The following is a 19503-nucleotide window of genomic DNA, read 5'->3' as shown; positions in this document are numbered from 1 at the left end:
CTTGCTGGGGGGGAAGTGAAGATGACCAGGGAAGGCAAGGGCAAACCACCCCGTCAAAAGTCTGCCGTGATAACATTGCGGAAACGACTGGTGCTTGCACAGGGGACTACCTTGACCTTTTAGCAGAGATATAAACTTTATAAAGGACACAGACAAACACAATTAAAGATTTTTTTTAAAAAAAAAACACCTTAAAATAAAACATGCTTAAAACATTAGCACTTGTTGGTCTTAAAGGTGCTTTCTTTGTATTTCTCCCATGGCATCAAAGGAACTGGCCAAAGGAAGCTCTGGCTCTTTCCTTCCTTCTTTAGGGGACCAGGAGGGAGAGGAGCCTCAGCCAACAGAAGAAAGACAGGCTTGGATCAGCAGGTCTGCTGTGTGATTGAGAGAACCTGACAAAGCAAGCACTACCTCCCCCCTTCCTCCTCAAGGGAGGAGCCTCGGCCATTAGAGAAAATAGAGGTTTTACTCTGTCGCTCCTATGCAATTGAGCAAGCCTGGCGAAGCAAGCTATCCCTCCCCCCTCCTCCCCAAGGGAGGAGTCTCAGCCAATGGAGAAAATAGAGGTTTTGCTCTGTCGCTCCTATGCAATTGAGCAAGCCTGGCAAAGCAAGCTGTTACGAAAAAGGAAGAGAGAGGGAGAAGGAAGCAGATTAGCTCATGGGTTTGATAGGGGCCCTCTGGGGGCCTGATTTGGCCCCCAGACCACGTTTGACACCCCTGGTTTATAGGGAAGGAGGAGGAGACTGGAATTATACCCTGCCTTTCACTACCTGAAGGAGTCTCACTTAAAATCTCCTTCCCCTTCCCCTACCTGCAACAGACACCCTCAGCCAATAGAAGAAGAGGCAGGTGGGGCTGAGAGAGCTCTGACAGAAAAGGCTCTTGAGAGCAGCAGCTCTGTGAGAACTTGTGACTGACTCCAGGTCACCTCAGCAGGTGCACGTGCAGGAGTGCGGAATCAAACCCGGCTCTCCCAGATAAGAGACCGCGCACTTCACCACTACACCAAACTGGCTCTCTTGAACATCCGGAATTCGAGTCCCTTTAGCTCCAGGAGGATCGGCTGCATCAGGGGGGTGTGGCCTAACATGCAAAGGAGTGCCCACTCAAAAAAAAAAAAAAAAGCCCTGCATACGTACATACATACTTACAGGGCCTTTTTTTTGTAACAGGACCTCCTTTGCATATTAAGCCACGCCCCCCTGATGCAGCCAATCCTCCAAGAGCTTACAGGGCTCTTCTTACGGGGCCTGCTGTAAGCTCCAGGAGCATTGGCTACATCAGGGGGTGTGGCCTAATATGCAAAGGAGATCCTGCTAGAATTTCTTACAGGGCTCTTCTTACGGGGCCTGCTGTAAGCTGCAGGAGGATTGGCTCCATCAGGGGGGCGTGGCCTAATATGCAAAGGAGGTCCTGCTAGAATTCCTTATAGGGCTCTTCATACAGGGCCTGCTGTAAATTCCAGGAGGATTGGCTACATCAGGGTGTGTGGCCTAATATGCAAAGGAGGTCCTGCTAGAATTCCTTACAGGGCTCTTCATACAGGGCCTGCTGTAAATTCCAGGAGGATTGGCTACATCAGGGGGTGTGGCCTAATATGCAAAAGAGGTCCTGCTAGAATTCCTGACAGGGCTCTTAGTGCAGGGCCTACTGGAAGCTCCAGGAGGATTGGCTTCATCAGGGGGTGTGGCCTAATATGCAAAGGAGGTCCTGCTAGAATTCCTTACAGGGCTCTTCATACAGGGCCTACTGAAAGCTCCAGGAGGATTGGCTACATCAGGGGGTGTGGCCTAATATGCAAAGGAGGTCCTGCTAGAATTCCTTACAGGGCTCTTCATACAGGGCCTACTGAAAGCTCCAGGAGGATTGGCTACATCAGGGGGTGTGGCCTAATATGCAAAGGAGGTCCTGCTAGAATTCCTTACAGGGCTCTTCATACAGGGCCTACTGAAAGCTCCAGGAGGATTGGCTACATCAGGGGGTGTGGCCTAATATGCAAAGGAGGTCCTGCTAGAATTCCTTACAGGGCTCTTCATACAGGGCCTACTGAAAGCTCCAGGAGGATTGGCTACATCAGGGGGTGTGGCCTAATATGCAAAGGAGGTCCTGCTAGAATTCCTTACAGGGCTCTTCATACAGGGCCTACTGAAAGCTCCAGGAGGATTGGCTACATCAGGGGGTGTGGCCTAATATGCAAAGGAGGTCCTGCTAGAATTCCTTACAGGGCTCTTCATACAGGGCCTACTGAAAGCTCCAGGAGGATTGGCTACATCAGGGGGTGTGGCCTAACATGCAAAGGAGGTCCTGCTAGAATTCCTTACAGGGCTCTTCATACAGGGCCTACTGAAAGCTCCAGGAGGATTGGCTACATCAGGGGGTGTGGCCTAATATGCAAAGGAGGTCCTGCTAGAATTCCTTACAGGGCTCTTCATACAGGGCCTACTGAAAGCTCCAGGAGGATTGGCTACATCAGGGGGTGTGGCCTAATATGCAAAGGAGGTCCTGCTAGAATTCCTTACAGGGCTCTTCATACAGGGCCTACTGAAAGCTCCAGGAGGATTGGCTACATCAGGGGGTGTGGCCTAATATGCAAAGGAGGTCCTGCTAGAATTCCTTACAGGGCTCTTCATACAGGGCCTACTGAAAGCTCCAGGAGGATTGGCTACATCAGGGGTGTGTGGCCTAATATGCAAAGGAGGTCCTGCTAGAATTCCTTACAGGGCTCTTTGTACAGGGCCTACTGGAAGCTCCAGGGGGATTGGCTACATCAGGGGGTGTGGCCTAACATGCAAAGGAGTCCCTGCTATAAAAAAAAAAGCCCTGGATGCAAACTGCCTACCTTGCCCCTCAGTTTATCCAGGATAGAGAAAGGCACTCCGGCACTGAAAGCTGAAATTTCCTACGTTGCGCCTGTCTTTGCCCTTCAGCCTTACACGCTGGCAAGTGCTAGAAACTGAGCTAACGCTAAAAAACGGGGGGGGGGGGGAGCCATTCCAGGAACGTTGTCTTCCCCCCCAACTCCCAACCGCCTCCTGCTCCCCTCCGTTTAATTACCACTAATGTAAACTGTGCTCCATAAAAATCGCTGGCGCACCGCCCCGAGGAGCCGAATAGGACAAGTCCCATAAATTCACTGCAAAGAGCTGAAAGCACTCTCGGGGTCTTTTCTCGTCTCTCAGTCTCCCTCTCCCGGGGCTCCACCGCCTACCCCGCCTTCCCTTTCCACCCCCCCTCCCTTCTTCTTGGCTAAAAACGGTATTTGCTCAAGGGCAAAAGCTTTTTAAACAGGATCATAAATGCTTATTACACGGCCAATGTGCTCGGCTTGATGGGATTAGCAAGGGGGAGAAATTGATCAGCGGGGCCTTCTTCTCCCCCGCCCCCTCTTCGAGGGAGCAGAGGACCGTCTGCCTGGAGGGGGAAGGGATCCCCGAGGCAGCTTGCCAAAGGGGGGGGGGGAGGGAGGCATTTACTGCAAGCAAAGGAAGGGAGGCTGGGCGAGAGGTTCCCCCCTTCCCAGCCAGAATGGGCACGCTGACAAGAGCTGGGAACCTTCCCACCAATGTCACTCGCGGGGAAGCATGCGCAACTGGGGTTCGGCATAGTTCAAGGTGGGACCCCTGGCTTCTGGGCCCCCCCCCACTGCTACTGACTTCCTACTTAGGGTTCTGGGGGTGGGGCCAGGAGACTTTGGGGGCGGAGCCAGGAGCAAGGTTGTGACAGGCATGACTGAACTGCAAAGGGATGACTGAACTGCAAAGGGGGCTCTGGCCCGTCGCATTTAAACAGACCGCACACCTTTTTAAATGCCTTCCCTCCGTTGGAAACGATGAAGAAGAAGAAGATGATATTGGATTTATATCCCGCCCTCCACTCTGAAGAGTCTCAGAGCGGCTCACAATCTCCTTTACCTTCCTCCCCCACAACAGACACCCTGTGAGGTGGGTGGGGCTGGAGAGGGCTCTCACAGCAGCTGCCCTTTCAAGGACAGTCTCAGAGCGGCTCACAATCTCCTTTACCTTCCTCCCCCACAACAGACACCCTGTGAGGTGGGTGGGGCTGGAGAGGGCTCTCACAATCTCCTTTACCTTCCTCCCCACAACAGACACCCTGTGAGGTGGGTGGGGCTGGGAGGGCTCTCACAGCAGCTGCCCTTTCAAGGACAACCTCTGCCAGAGCTATGGCTGACCCAAGGCCATTCCAGCAGCTGCAAGTGGAGGAGTGGGGAATCAAACCCGGTTCTCCCAGATAAGAGTCCGCACACTTAACCGCTACACCAAACTGGCTCTCCAGTTGGATAGGGGCGCCTTCTTTGGGGGCCTCATAGAACTGGACCCCCTGGTCCAATCTTTTTGAAACCTGGGAGGGTATTTTGAAGAGAGACACCGGATCGTACGCTGACAATTTGGTGCCTCTACCTCAAAAAAAAAACAACCAGCCCCCAGAGCCCCAGATACCCGCAGATCAATTCACCATTATACCCTAAGGGAATTGGTCTCCATAGGGAATAACGGAGTGCCCAGCAGACATTTCCCCCCTCCCCACTTTCTGATGACCCTGATGCATTTCTATTGTGGGGCGGGGAAGGGAAAGGACATTGTAAGCTGCTCTGAGACTCCTTTGAGTAGTAAAGGGCGGGGTATAAATAAAACCTCTCCTCCTTGTTTTTCCCCAATGGAGAACCAAAGCAGCTTGCATCCTTCTCCTCTCCTCCAAGTTATCCTCACAACCACCCTGAGAGGGAGGCAGGTTTGGCTGAAGAGTGCGTGACTGGCACGAGGTCACCCAGCAATGTGGGTCTCCCTGATCTTAAGAGCCCCGTGGCGCAAAGCTGCAGTACTGCAGTCCTAAGCTCTGCTCACGACCTGAGTTCGATCCCCGGCGGAAGCTGGGTTTTCAGGTAGCCGACTCGAGGCTGACTCAGCCTTCCATCCTTCCGAGGTCGGTAAAAGGAGTACCCAGCTTGCTGGGGGGGTGGGGAGTGTAGATGACTGGTGAAAGCAATGGCAAACCACCCCATAAAAAGCTGTGTTCAGGTAGCCAGCTCAAGGTTGATTCAGCCTTCCATAGCGCGAGGTTGATTCAACTTTCCATCCTTCCGAGGTCGGTCAAATGAGGACCCAGCTTGCTGGGTGGAAAAGTGTAGATGACTGGGGAAGGCAACGGCAAACCACCCCGTAAAAAAAGTCTGCTGGGAAAGCGACGTCACACCACAGTCGGAAATGACTGGTGCTTGAACAGGGGACCTTTCCTTTCCTTTCCTTTCCCTCCCTGATCTTAATACGACATTTTAACCACTACACCATGCTGTCTTTCTGGCAGGGTCTCTGCTTGAAATTTAATCTTGTGTGGCCCAATCTGATTCCAAGGTCGGAACACTTTCCCTGTGAAGAAAGATTAAAGCACTTGGGGCTCTTTAACTTGGAGAAACGTCGACTGCGGGGGGACATGATAGAGGTTTCCAAGATTATGCATGGGATAGAAAAGGTAGAGAAAGAAGTCCTTTTCTCCCTTTCTCACAATACAAGAACTCGTGGGCATTCGATGAAATTGCTGAGCAGTCGGGTTAGAATGGATAAAAGGAAGTCCTTCTTCACCCAAAGGGTGATTAACACGTGGAATTCAGTGCACCAGAGGTAGTGGCAGCTACAAGCATAGCTTCAAGAGAGGAAATGATAAATGTATGGAGCAGAGGTCCATCAGTGGCTATTAGCCACAGCTTATCATTGAAACTCTCTATGTGGGGCAGTGTTGCTCTATATTCTGGTGTTTGGGAGGGGCACAGTGGAAGGGCTTCTAGCCCCACTGGTGGACCTCTAGATGGCACTTGGTGGTTTGGTTTTTTTTGGCCCGTGTGACACAGAGTGTTGGACTGGATGGGGCACTGGCCTGATCCAACATGGCTTCTCTTATGTTCTTATGTGACCCAGAGTGCTGGACTAGAGGGGCCACTGGCCTGATCCAACATGGCTTCTCTTATGTTCTTATGAGACACAGAGTGTTGGACTGGATGGGCCACTGGCCTGATCCAGCATGGCTTCTTTTATGTTCTTATGTGACCCAGAGTGCTGGACTAGAGGGGCCACTGGCCTGATCCAACATGGCTTCTCTTATGTTCTTATGAGACACAGAGTGTTGGACTGGATGGGCCACTGGCCTGATCCAACATGGCTTCTCTTATGTTCTTATGAGACACAGAGTGTTGGACTGGATGGGCCACTGGCCTGATCCAACATGGCTTCTTTTATGTTCTTATGTGACCCAGAGTGCTGGACTGGAGGGGCCACTGGCCTGATTCAACATGGCTTCTCTTATGTTCTTATGTGACACAGAGTGTTGGACTGGATGGGCCATTGGCCTGATCCAACATGGCTTCTCTTATGTTCTTATGTGACACAGAGTGTTGGACTGGAGGGGCCATTGGCCTGATCCAACATGGCTTCTCTTGTGTTATGTGACACAGAGTGTTGGACTGGATGGGCCACTGGCCTGATCCAACATGGCTTCTCTTCTGTTCTTAGGGTGCACACTGTATTTGTGTGTACACCTACGGGTCAAAAAAACCACAGGGTGTCAAGGGACTGCTTCAAAAAGAGACTGTGTGGTGTAATGGTTAAGACTGTCAAACTAGGATCTGGGAGACCCAGGTTCGAATCCCTGTTTGTGCCATGGGAAGTTTGCTGGGTGATCCTGGGCCGGTCACACTCTCTCAGCCTGACCTACCTTCCAGGGCTGTTTTGAGGAGAAAATGGAGGAGAGGAGAAGCAAGAAAGCTACTAGCCAGTTTGGTGTAGTGGTTAAGTGCGCAGGCTCTTATATGAGAGAACCGGGTTTGATTCCCCACTCCTCCACTTGCAGCTGCTGGAATGGCCTTGGGTCAGCCATAGCTGTGGCAGAGGCTGTCCTTGAAAGGGCAGCTGCTGGGAGACCCCCTCTCAGCCCCACCCACCTCACAGGGTGTCTGTTGTGGGGGAGGAAGATAAAAGAGATTTTAAGCCGCTCTGAGACTTTGATTCAGAGAGAAGGGAGAGGTATAAATCTGCAGTCTTCTTCTGATTGGTTGGTAACCCTACATCAACGTCCTCCCTGTTTCTCGTTTTTTAAAACTTTTTATTTAGGAAGGCTTTTGAGGAGACAGATGGCAAACGGTGATTTTTTTTAGAGCACAGATTATTTTATGATCGGCTGCTGTGTGTTTCTGAGACCGCGTTCAAGGGTTTTATTTTCGGGGTGTCATAATTTGTCTTTTTACTGCTTGGAAGGCTGCCATGACAGCGTACAAGTGGGCCAGGAGGCAGAATTAGAGCTTCAGGGATAAAACCAGGAGCAGTCAAAAGGTTCCGCACTCACTTGGCCTTTTCACCCGCGGTTCTCCTCATGCCTCCCTCAAAACCTGCTGCTCTCTAGCTTCAAATCTCCTCAAAACGCTTAATCCACAAAGCCATTCAAGTGGTCCCTGGACATTTCTGAGCCTGCAGATTCCTTAGGAAATCTGACACAGGGTGGTGGAAGCAACTACAAAATGGCTGCCAGAGGAGGTGGAGACAGCCACAAAATGGCTGCCAATGGAAGTGGAGCCAGCCACAAAACGGCTGCCACAGGGGGTGGAGTTAGCTGCAAAATGAATTCCACAGGAGGCGGATCCAACCACAATATGGCTGTTACAGGAGGTGGAGTCAGCCACAAAATGGCTGCCATAGGAGGTGGAGTCAGCTGCAAAACGGCTGCCACAGGGGGTGGAGTCAGCTGCAAAATGAATTCCACAGGAGGCGGAACAAACCACAATATTGCTGTTACAGGAGGTGGAGTCAGCCACAAAACAGCTGCCACAGGAGGTGGAGTCAGCTGCAAAACAGCTGCCACAGGAGGTGGAGTCAGCCACAAAAAAGGCTGCCACAGGGGGTGGAGTCAGCTGCAAAATGACTTCCACAGGAGGTGGAGCCAGCCACAAAATGGTTGCCAAAGGAAGTGCAGGAAAGGAAAGGTCCCCTGTGCAAGCACCAGTCGTTTCTGACTCTGGGGGTACGTTGCTTTCACATTTTCACGGCAGACTTTTTACAGGGTGGTTTGCCATTGCCTTCCCCAGTCGTCTACACTTTCCCCCCAGCAAGCTGGGGACTCATTTGACCGACCTCGGAAGGACGGAAGGCTGAGTCAACCTGGAGCCGGCTACCTGAAAACCCAGCTTCCACTGGGGATCGAACTCAGGTCGTGAGCAGAGCCTAGGGACTGCAGTACTGCAGCTTTAACGCCCTGCACCACGGGGCTCTTCTAAAGGAGGTGGAGCCAGCCCCAAATGTAAGGGAATGAGGATATGCGTAAGTCTTAACAATAACTCTTCAACGTTTCACGGAGGAGCTCTGTTCCGAGAGGGTGCTCTTTAAACAATGAACTTAACTGTTCAAAACTATTTCACTGCATACACGCAGCTCACCTTCAGCCACACAGTGAAGATACTTATGAGGCGGCACTGCGGCCTAAGCAACGTTTTCAAAATCTGCACAGCTCATCAGGTCTCCAGCGGCCAATCAGAAACCCTGCTGGGCAAAACGTCACTTGGCCCTTTCCAGTTTAACCCACACTTGAGGAGAAACAGGGTAATTAACATTTCCTGCCATTCTCACCATTGTTCTCTGATTCCGACAAGTTGCTTGCCTTTTGCTGTTTTCCCAGGGCAGCTGATACTATCCAGACCAAACTGTTATTCTTTCAGTTTGCTAGTTTCACCATCTTGCCATTGGGTTCTAAATGTATACTATTTTGCATGCTTAACCACTCCCCAAAAGATCTATGTAGCACTGTTAACGGCACCCCATTTCATTGCCTGATGAAATGCCAAGTCACCATTCACACGAAAGCTCACATTCTCCATAAAACTTTATTGGTCTTAAAGAAGAAGAAGATGAAGAAGATATTGGATTTATATCCCGCCCTCCACTCTGAAGAGTCTCAGAGTGGCTCACAATCTTCTTTACCTTCCTCCCCCACAACAGACACCCTGTGAGGTAGATGAAGATATTGGATTTATATCCCACCCTCCACTCCGAAGAGTCTCAGAGTGGCTCACAATCTCCTTTCCCTTCCTCCCCCACATCAGACACCCTGTGAGGTAGATGAAGATATTGGATTTATATCCCACCCTCCACTCCGAAGAGTCACAGAGCGGCTCACAATCTCCTTTCCCTCCCTTCCCCACAACAGACGCCCTGTGAGGTAGATGAAGATATTGGATTTATATCCTGCCCACCACTCCTAAGAGTCTCAGAGCGGCTCACAATCTCTTTTACCTTCCTCCCCCACAACAGACACCATGAGGTAGATGAAGATATTGGATTTATATCCCGCCCTCCACTCCGAAGAGTCTCAGAGCGGCTCACAATCTCCTTTACCTTCCTCCCCCACAACAGACACCCTGTGAGGTAGATGAAGATATTGGATTTATATCCCGCCCTCCACTCCGAAGAGTCTCAGAGCGGCTCACAATCTCCTTTACCTTCTCCCCCCCCCCCACAACAGACACCCTGTGAGGTAGATGAAGATATTGGATTTATATCCCGCCCTCCACTCCTAAGAGTCTCAGAGCGGCTCACAATCTCTTTTACCTTCCTCCCCCACAACAGACACCGTGAGGTAGATGAAGATATTGGATTTATATCCCGCCCTCCACTCCGAAGAGTCTCAGAGCGGCTCACAATCTCCTTTCCCTCCCTCCCCCACAACAGACACCCTGGGAGGTAGATGAAGATATTGGATTTATATCCTGCCCGCCACTCCTAAGAGTCTCAGAGCGGCTCACAATCTCCTTTCCCTTCCTCCCCCACAACAGACACCCTGTGAGGTAGATGAAGATATTGGATTTATATCCCACCCTCCACTCCGAAGAGTCTCAGAGTGGCTTACGATCTCCTTTACCTTCCTCCCCCACAACAGACACCCTGTGAGGTAGATGAAGATATTGGATTTATATCCCGCCCTCCACTCCGAAGAATCACAGAGACTCACAATCTCCTTTCCCTCCCTTCCCCACAACAGACACCCTGTGAGGTAGATGAAGATATTGGATTTATATCCCGCCCTCCACTCCGAAGAGTCTCAGAGCGGCTCACAATCTCCTTTCCCTCCCTCCCCCACAACAGAAACCCTGTGAGGCGGGTGGGGCTGGAGAGGGTTCTTCCAGCAGCTGCCCTTTCAAGGACAACTCCTATGAGAGTTATGGCTGACCCAAGGCCATGCCAGCAGGTGCAAGTGGAGGAGTGGGGAATCAAACCCAGTTCTCCCAGACAAGAGTCCGCATACTTAACCACTACACCTAACTGGTGCTTTAAAAAGGTAAAGGTCATCCCCTGTGCAAGCACCAGTCGTTGCTGACTCTGGGGGGACGTTGCTTTCACATTTTCACAGCAGACTCTTTACGGAGTGGTTTGCCATTGCCTTCCCCAGTCATCTACACTTTCCCCCCAGCAAACTGGGGACTCATTTTACTGACCTTGGAAGACTGGAAGGCTGAATCAACCTGGAGCTGGATACCTGAACCCAGCTTCCACCGGGATCAAACTCAGGTCATGAGCAGAGAGCTCGGACTGCAGTACTGCAGCTTTACCACTCTGCGCCACGGGGCTCTCCATTCATAAAAGCTTCCATTCTCAATAAAACTTCATTGGTCTTAGAGGTGTTGCTGAACGCCAACTTTGTTCTATTGGCCGCACCCACTTTCTAAAAGCAGCTGACGGGTATCATGAAAGATTCTCCTAGTGGTGGACCATTGGCACCATGCTGAGGATCCCTGCTTTAGCAAAACCCCACTGCCCTTGTCCCAGAGTGAAAATAAGCCCCTGGAGGTCACCACTGCCTTTTGATCCCAACACGAAGAACTTTAGATTGTAAGATTGTCAAGGCAGGTTCCTGTTTCTCAGATGTTATTCCATAAAAGCAGGCCCTGCTGGATCAGACCAGTGAAGGTCCATCTAGTCCAGCGTCCTGTCTCACATAGGGGCCAACCAGTTCCTCTGGAGGGCCAACAACAGAGCAGAGAGGCTGAGGCCTTCCTAAGAACATCAGAATAGCCCTGCTGGATCAGACCAGTGGTCCATCGATTCCAGCATCCTTGCTCACACAGTGGCCAACCAGTTCCTCTGGATGGCCAGCAACAGGGCATAGAGGCCGAGGCCTTCATGAGAACATTAGAAGAGCCCTGCTGGATCAGACCAGTGGTCCATCGATTCCAGCATCCTGCCACACACAGTGGCCAACCAGTTCCTCTGGATGGCCAGCAACAGGGCATAGAGGCCGAGGCCTTCATGAGAACATCAGAAGAGCCCTGCTGGATCAGTCCAATGGTCCATCGATTCAGCATCCTGCCTCACACAGTGGCCAACCAGTTCCTCTGGAGGGCCAGCAAAAGGGCATAGAGGCCGAGGCCTTCATGAGAACATCAGAACAGCCCTGCTGGATCTGATTAATGGTCCATCTAGTACAGCATCCTGTCTCACACAGTGGCCAACCAGTTCTTCTGGATGACCAACAACAGGGCATAGAGGCCGAGGCCTTCATGAGAACATCAGAAGAGCCCTGCTGAATCAGACCAGTGGTCCATCGATTCCAGCATCCTGCCTCACACAGTGGCCAACCAGTTCCTCTGGATGGCCAGCAACAGGGCATAGAGGCCAAGGCCTTCATGAGAACATCAGAAGAGCCCTGCTGGATCAGACCAGTGGTCCATCGATTCCAGCATCCTGCCTCACACAGTGGCCAACCAGTTCCTCTGGACGACCAACAACAGGGCATAGAGGCCGAGGCCTTCATGAGAACATCAGAAGAGCCCTGCTGGATCAGTCCAATGGTCCATCGATTCAGCATCCTGCCTCACACAGTGGCCAACCAGTTCCTCTGGAGGGCCAGCAAAAGGGCATAGAGGCCGAGGCCTTCATGAGAACATCAGAACAGCCCTGCTGGATCTGATTAATGGTCCATCTAGTACAGCATCCTGTCTCACACAGTGGCCAACCAGTTCTTCTGGATGACCAACAACAGGGCATAGAGGCCGAGGCCTTCATGAGAACATCAGAAGAGCCCTGCTGGATCAGACCAGTGGTCCATCGATTCCAGCATCCTGCCTCACACAGTGGCCAACCAGTTCCTCTGGATGGCCAGCAACAGGGCATAGAGGCCAAGGCCTTCATGAGAACATCAGAAGAGCCCTGCTGGATCAGACCAGTGGTCCATCGATTCCAGCATCCTGCCTCACACAGTGGCCAACCAGTTCCTCTGGACGACCAACAACAGGGCATAGAGGCCGAGGCCTTCATGAGAACATCAGAACAGCCCTGCTGGATCTGATTAATGGTCCATCGAATCCAGCATCCTGCCTCACACAGTGACCAACCAGTTCCTCAGGAGGGCAAACAACAGGGCACAGAGCCCAAGGCCTTCCTCTGATGCTGCCTCCTGGCAATGGGATGCAAAGGTCAAAGTCAAGCATGCTATTTCTATGTAACTAATAGGCAGGCCAGATATAATGCAGAACACCACCCTGGCCTATCCCCCCCCACCTTTACAACAAAAGGGTCCATCATAAATCCATCTGGACCCAGGATGTTTAGGTTAACCTTGCAGCAACTGCGTAGAGTGCCTCTCCCCCAGATTCACACAGCCAGGTCTTATCGGCTCACAGAGAAAGTGTGAGAAAGGGAGATGTTCTTATTAGCTTGCATTCCTTAGCCATAAATGAGATACTAGCTAGTAGCCTTTGAACCCGTGACTCAAATTGCGTCTGTATGTTATCCTTCTGAAGTTATCTGTATGCTATCCGTTTGAAGCTTTCCTATAAGTAGCTACTCAACGCTGTGTACGTCACTACTTCCAAGGACCCCGTCCTTGACCAAGCTATGGAGTTTTACAATAAAGCAACTTTTGATTAAAAGAACAAAAGCTTGACTATTGAGAAATATCGAAGCTTGACAGTCAATTGCCTCTGAATGCGAAGGTTCCCTTCAGTCACCGTGCATAGTAGCCACTGACAGACCTCTCCTCCAAGCTCTTCCTTGGCCCGTATGGTGCGGAGCCCGTTCTCCTCTCAAGGAACCCTTTCCCTGCTCCCCACCGCTCCCACGCATAAGAACACACCACACACCTGAAATTTGGAGCAGATGCCCATTCCAGAGCCAGGCAGGCCAAATCCACAGTGGCGTAGACCAAGAGGAAGAAGATGGTCACTATGGCAGCGATGGTGTTCAGCTTCCCAGAGAATAGCACCAGCTGTGAGGGGGAGAGTGACAGAGACATGGGCAAGTTAATGACAAACAAACGTGAAAGAACTTCAGAGCCCAGGAGCCGGACTCAGGGGCTGCCTGGTGGGCCTTTGGGCCCTCCAACTGGTGCCCACGGGGACTCCTGGCTTCGCAGGCCTGCCCCCTGGCCACATCTGCCATCTACTTCTCCCTGTGACCTCACCCTTCTCTTCAACAGCTATGAAGTAGAACAATGTCATAAAGACCTCTGAGCCTGGGTTAAAGAACGTGAGGGAAGCCATGTTGGATCAGGCCAATGGCCCATACAGTCCAATGCTCTGTGTCATGCAGGTGCCATCAGGAGGTCCACCAGCGGGGCCAGAACTCCAGAAGCCCCCCGCAACTGTTGCCCCCCTTCCAAGCTCCAAGAAGACAGAGCATCACTGCCTCAGATATAAGAACATAAGGGAAGCCATGTTGGATCAGGCCAGTGGCTCATCCAGTCCAGCACTCTGTCACACAGTGGCCAAAAAAACAGGTGCCATCAGGAGGTCCACCAGCGGGGCCAGAACTCCAGAAGCCCCCCGCAACTGTTGCCCTGCGAAGCACCAAGAAGACAGAGCATCACTGCCCCAGATGTAAGAACCTAAGGGAAGCCATGTTGGATCAGGCCAGTGGCCCATCCAGTCTAACACTCTGTGTCACATAAGAACATAAGAGAAGCCCTGTTGGATCAGGCCAATGGCCCATCCTGTCCAACACTCGGTGTCACATAAGAACATAACAGAAGCTTTGTTGGATCAGGCCAGTGGCCCATCCAGTCCAACACTCTGTCACACAGTGGCTAAAAAAACCCCAGGTGTCAAGTGCCTTTCCCTCAGCACAGAGCGCCTGCAACCTTTCCTCCTCTCCAAGAGCTTCCTTCCAGGACAGACACTTGGGTTACGACACAGGTCTATGCCCTGGCATTTTTCTCGAAATGTTAAAGAGAGCCGCGGCAGAACAGGTCTCTGTAGCAGAAAGAGCGAGCATTGCTTGTTGGAACAGGCTTTGCACCGAAGAAAACCACCAGTCTCTGCAGGTCTGGAGTGGAAGCAGGTCTCCAGGGTCCTAACCTACCTTCTGATCCTTTCACTCAGGGTCAACGTTCCCTCTATCTAAGCCATGGTGCCTTGTGAGCAAAAATTCTACTTTGTGAGCTCCTGGCACTGAAGTTGTGAGCTGCTGCATCAATTAGTTTGCTCTGGGGCTATTTTTCCGGAACGAAGACAAAAACGTGTGAGCTGGAGGCCAAAAAACAATCTGTGAGCTCACACCAACTCAGCTTAGTGGGAACACTGCTCAGGGTCCCTTGATGTGGTCCCCATGGGTGCTATTAAAGCTGCCCAGGGGTGGAATTCCAGCAGGAGCTCCTTTGCCTATTAGGCCACACACACCCCTGATGTAGCCAATCCTCCAAGAGCTTACAAAGCTCTTTTTTGTAAGCTCTAGGAGGATTGGCTGCATCAGGGGGGTTTGGCCTAATAGGCAAAGGAGCTCCTGCTACAATTCCATCCCTAAAGCTGCCAATACGTTCCCTGGTGCTTCCCAGGAAGTGGGCGGGGCCACTGTTAAGCAGAGCTTAAGCAGATTCTTCTACAAAAGCGAGGAGGGAGGCAAAACATTCAGCTCTGCCTCCTGCAGAAGGCATGTGGGGGTTGGCTCCGCCTCCTGCGGCGGCCATTTTGGTGTACTGTTCCCCACTCCCTCTCAATATTCCAAAGGTCCCAAAAGTTTGGGGGGCTTCCTGTGCTAACTGGGGGTGCTGGGGAAGAGAGAGCCTCTACGAAAAGCACATGCTGAGTCACGCAGCCTTTCGGCACTAGAGAGCCAGTTTGGTGTCGTGGTTAAGTGTGCGGAGAACCGGGTTTGATTCCCCACTCCTCCACTTGCAGCTGCTGGAATGGCCACGGGTCAGCCATGGCTCTCGTAGGAGTTGTCCTTGAAAGGGCAGCTTCTGGGAGAGCTCTCTCAGCCCCACCTACCTCACAGGGTTTGATTCCCCACTCCTCCACTTGCAGCTGCTGGAGTGGCCACGGGTCAGCCATGGCTCTCGTAGGAATTGTCCTTGAAAGGGCAGCTTCTGGGAGAGCTCTCTCAGCCCCACCTACCTCACAGGGTTTGATTCCCCACTCCTCCACTTGCAGCTGCTGGAGTGGCCACGGGTCAGCCATGGCTCTCGTAGGAGTTGTCCTTGAAAGGGCAGCTTCTGGGAGAGCTCTCTCAGCCCCACCTACCTCACAGGGTTTGATTCCCCACTCCTCCACTTGCAGCTGCTGGAATGGCCACGGGTCAGCCATGGCTCTCGAAGGAGTTGTCCTTGAAAGGGCAGCTTCTGGGAGAGCTCTCTCAGCCCCACCTACCTCACAGAGTTTGATTCCCCACTCATAAGAACATAAGAAAAGCCATGCTGGATCAGGCCAACGGCCCATCAAGTCCAACACTCTGTGTCACACAGTGGCAAAAAATTTTATATACACACATACACTGTGGCTACTCCTCCACTTGCAGCTCCTCCACTTGCAGCTGCTGGAATGGCCACGGGTCAGCCATGGCTCTCGTAGTTGTTGTCATTGAAAGGGCAGCTTCTGGGAGAGCTCTCTCAGCCCCACCTACCTCCCAGGGTTTGATTCCCCACTCCTCCACTTGCAGCTGCTGGAATGGCCACGGGTCAGCCATGGCTCTCATAGGAGTTGTCCTTGAAAGGGCAACTTCTGGTAGAGCTCTCTCAACCCCACCTACCTCACAGAGTGTCTGTTGTGGGGGGGCGGGGAAGTAAAGGAGATTGTGACCGTTCTGAGACTCTGAGTTTCAGATCTATATTGGATATAAATCCAGTATCATCATCTTCTTCTTAGAAGACAGGCTCCCTGGTTCAGGCCCCCGAAACTTTGGTTTAGAAAGGTTCTCCAGAAAAAAGGCGGGGCGGGGGGCGGGAATTCTCAGTAGCTGATGGTCTACGAGGCCTCTGAAAACTGGTAGACAAAATGAGGCGCTGCGTCTCCCAGTGCATTTTTAGAGTTAAAAGTGATCTCAAAAAGGTCAAGGTAGTCCCCCGTGCAAGCACCAGTCGTTTTCGATTCTGGGGTGACGTTGCTTTCACAACGTTTTCACGGCAGACTTTTTTACGCGGTGGTTTGCCATTGCCTTCCCCAGCCACCTGCACTTTCCCCCCAGCAAGCTGGGTCCTCATTTTACTGACCTGAGAAGGACGGAAGGTTGAGTCAACCTGGAGCCAGCTATCTGAACCCAGCTTCCGCCGGGATTGAACTCAGGTCGTGAGCAGAGGGCTCCGACTGCAGTACTGCAGCTTTACCACTCTGCGCCACAGGGTGATCTCAGGGAACCCAAAATGGATTGGGGCCCTGGTGCATTCCTTCTCCCTCAGCTGCTACTAGCTCCAGTAGGAGAAGAAGAAGAAAAAAAGGCCAGCCCCACATCCTCCAGTGGGGCTGGCGGAAAAGCAGGGCAAGGGATTGAACACAGCGCGGGAAACATTTGAACCCACAGGCCAAAGGGAGATTGCAGCCACTTCTTAAAATCTTAAAAATATGTCTTAAAATCTTAAGAATCTTAAAAATATGGTGGCTGAGAGGTGGTATGATCACCATCTTCAAGTCCTTGAAGGGCTGTCATCTAGAGGATGGGGTAGAATTGTTTTCTGTGGCCCCAGAAGGCAGGACCAGAACCAACGGGTTGAAATTAAAGCAAAAGAGTTCCCAGCTCAACATTACAAAGAACTTCCTGACCGTTAGAGCGGTTCCTCAGTGGAACAGGCTTCCTCGGGAGGTGGTGGGCTCTACTTCCTTGGAGGTTTCTAAACAGAGGCTAGATGGCCATCTGACAGCAATGAGGATCCTGTGAATTTAGGGGGAGGTGTTTGTGAGTTTCCTGCATTGTGCAGGGGGTTGGACTAGATGACCCTGGAGGTCCCTTCCAACTCTGATTCTATTGTTCTATGTGCAGTTACAAAATTCCTGCTTCCCCCTTTAGTTATTCGCTCCAAGGAAAAAATCCCGGGCTGGGCGAATCAATGGAGTAACGCAAAAATATTTTTTTTTTAGAAAACTAAGTCCTTGTGTCATTTTTAACGCCGGCGTAATTTCACCGCAGCATTTACTTAAAAATACATCTCTCTGCCTTTCAATCAGCCTTCATCAGAGGCACGATTCTCCTTTCTCATGTTCCACCGGCACCATCCAAACACGTTCTGAAAGAACGCGTTTTCGCCCATTCATGCATATTCAGAACATTCGATTCCCATCCCCCCCCCCCATATATTGTCGCAAGAACGGCGCATCTCCCACGCAGCGAACCACACCGCCGATTCGTGTGCCTCGGCGTGGTCGACTTGGAGAACGGCGCTCTCCCTTCTGCATGCGCGTCATGCGCTCTGCCAGCAATCTGCGGCCCTTCCCGTGGGGGCCACCTCCGGCACACAGCTAGCCACACAACCTCTTCCCCGCCCCCCGCAGCTTCTTCAGTCGCCCCGCTACTTCTTCCCAGTGCATCCCGACCCGGCGTAATTGCTCGGGGCGAGGGAGGGGTAGAGGGGCAGATTATTCAGACCCACTTAAGCAATTGGGGATTTTCAGCCGGTCGCGAGTTAATAGCGTGCACCAAGCGGAGACCGTGCTTGGACCCTCTAATGGAGTCTCTCCCCCTCTCCCCCGACGCTTGCCTTTGATTTATAATTCATTTAAGCTGCTCGTCAAGGTAAAAGGAGCCGTTGCTGAAAGGTATCATGCCCCCCGCGTCGAGGGGGGCATGGAGACCGCGGGGCAGGTGTATGTGGGTGGAGGGGGGGGAATGCAACAAGCCAGGCCAGGCGGGGTTCTTTCATTGGCACTGTTCAGAGAAGCCTCCACGGGCCGGACAACAGGTAGTTGGGCTGGTACCGACAGGCATTTTGAATGGCAGCAGTTGGCTGGAATGTCCAGGTGCCAACGATTCTTTTTGAGTTGGGCACTGGAGAAGATGACGCTAAAGGCACGCAGCTTGACAGATCGGAAATATCACAGAGAAGAGACAGCCGGAAGAGGCAAACAGGTTTTCATCCTAGCATTTACTTAAGAACGTAAGAGAAGCTATGTTGGACCAGGCCAATGGCCCATCCAGTCCAACACTGTGCGTCACATAAGAACATAAGAGAAGCCATGATGTATCAGGCCAATTGCCCATCCAGTCCAACACTCTGTATCACATAAGAACATAAGAGAAGCCATGTTGGATCGGGCCACTGGCCCATCCAGTCCAACACTCTGTGTCACATAAGAACATAAGAGAAGCCATGTTGGATTGGGCCAGTGGCCCCTCCAGTCCAACATTCTGTGTCACATAAGAGAAGCCCTGTTGGATCAGGCCAGTGGCCCATCCAGTCCAACATGGCTTCTCTTATGTTCTTATGTGACTCAAAGTGTTGGACTGGATGGGCCATTGGCCTGATCCAACATGGCTTCTCTTATGTGACACAAAGTGTTGGACTGGATGGGAATTGGCCTGATCCAACATGGCTTCTCTCATGTTCTTATGTGACACAGAGTGTTGGACTGGAGGTCCACTTGCCTGATCCAACAGGGCTTCTCTTATGTTCTTCTGTGACACACAGTGTTGGACTGGAGGGGTCATTGGCCTGATCCAACAGGGCTTCTCTTATGTGACACAAAGTGTTGGACTGGATGGGCCATTGGCCTGATCCAACATGGCTTCTCTCATGTTCTTATGTGACCCAGAGTGTTGGACTGGATGGGCCATTGGCCTGATCCAACAGGGCTTCTCTTATGTTCTTATGTGACACAGTGTTGGACTGGAGGGGCCATTGGCCTGATCCAACAGGGCTTCTCTTATGTTCTTATGTGACCCAGAGTGTTGGACTGGAGGGGCCATTGGCCTGATCCAACAGGGCTTCTCTTATGTTCTTATGTGACACAGAGTGTTGGACTGGAGGGGCCATTGGCCTGATCCAACAGGGCTTCACTTATGTTCTTATGTGACGCAGAGTGTTGGACTGGAGGGGCCACTGGCCTGATCTAACAGGGCTTCACTTATGTTCTTATGTGACACAGAGTGTTGGACTGGAGGGGCCACTGGCCTGATCTAACAGGGCTTCACTTATGTTCTTATGTGACACAGAGTGTTGGACTGGAGGGGCCACTGGCCTGATCTAACAGGGCTTCACTTATGTTCTTATGTGACACAGAGTGCTGGACTGGAGGGGCCACTGGCCTAATCC

At 51.8% G+C, this 19503-nt stretch overlaps 1 protein-coding gene across 1 annotated transcript in view; it reads right to left on the bottom strand.

Moving 5' to 3' along the window:
* LOC132574471 (solute carrier family 12 member 9-like) overlaps positions 1–19503 on the bottom strand; it is a 188501-nt gene that overhangs the window by 75353 nt on the left and 93645 nt on the right. The window contains exon 9 of the mRNA XM_060242823.1: positions 13136–13260. Within this exon, the coding sequence (XP_060098806.1) occupies positions 13136–13260 (125 nt within the window). The remainder of the gene's footprint in view (positions 1–13135; positions 13261–19503) is intronic.

This window comes from Heteronotia binoei, chromosome 6, assembly GCF_032191835.1.
Source record: "Heteronotia binoei isolate CCM8104 ecotype False Entrance Well chromosome 6, APGP_CSIRO_Hbin_v1, whole genome shotgun sequence".
Taxonomy (NCBI): Eukaryota; Metazoa; Chordata; class Lepidosauria; order Squamata; family Gekkonidae; genus Heteronotia; species Heteronotia binoei.
The sequence above is the reverse complement of the archived record's forward strand: the minus strand, read 5'-3'. Positions and strand labels throughout refer to the sequence as shown.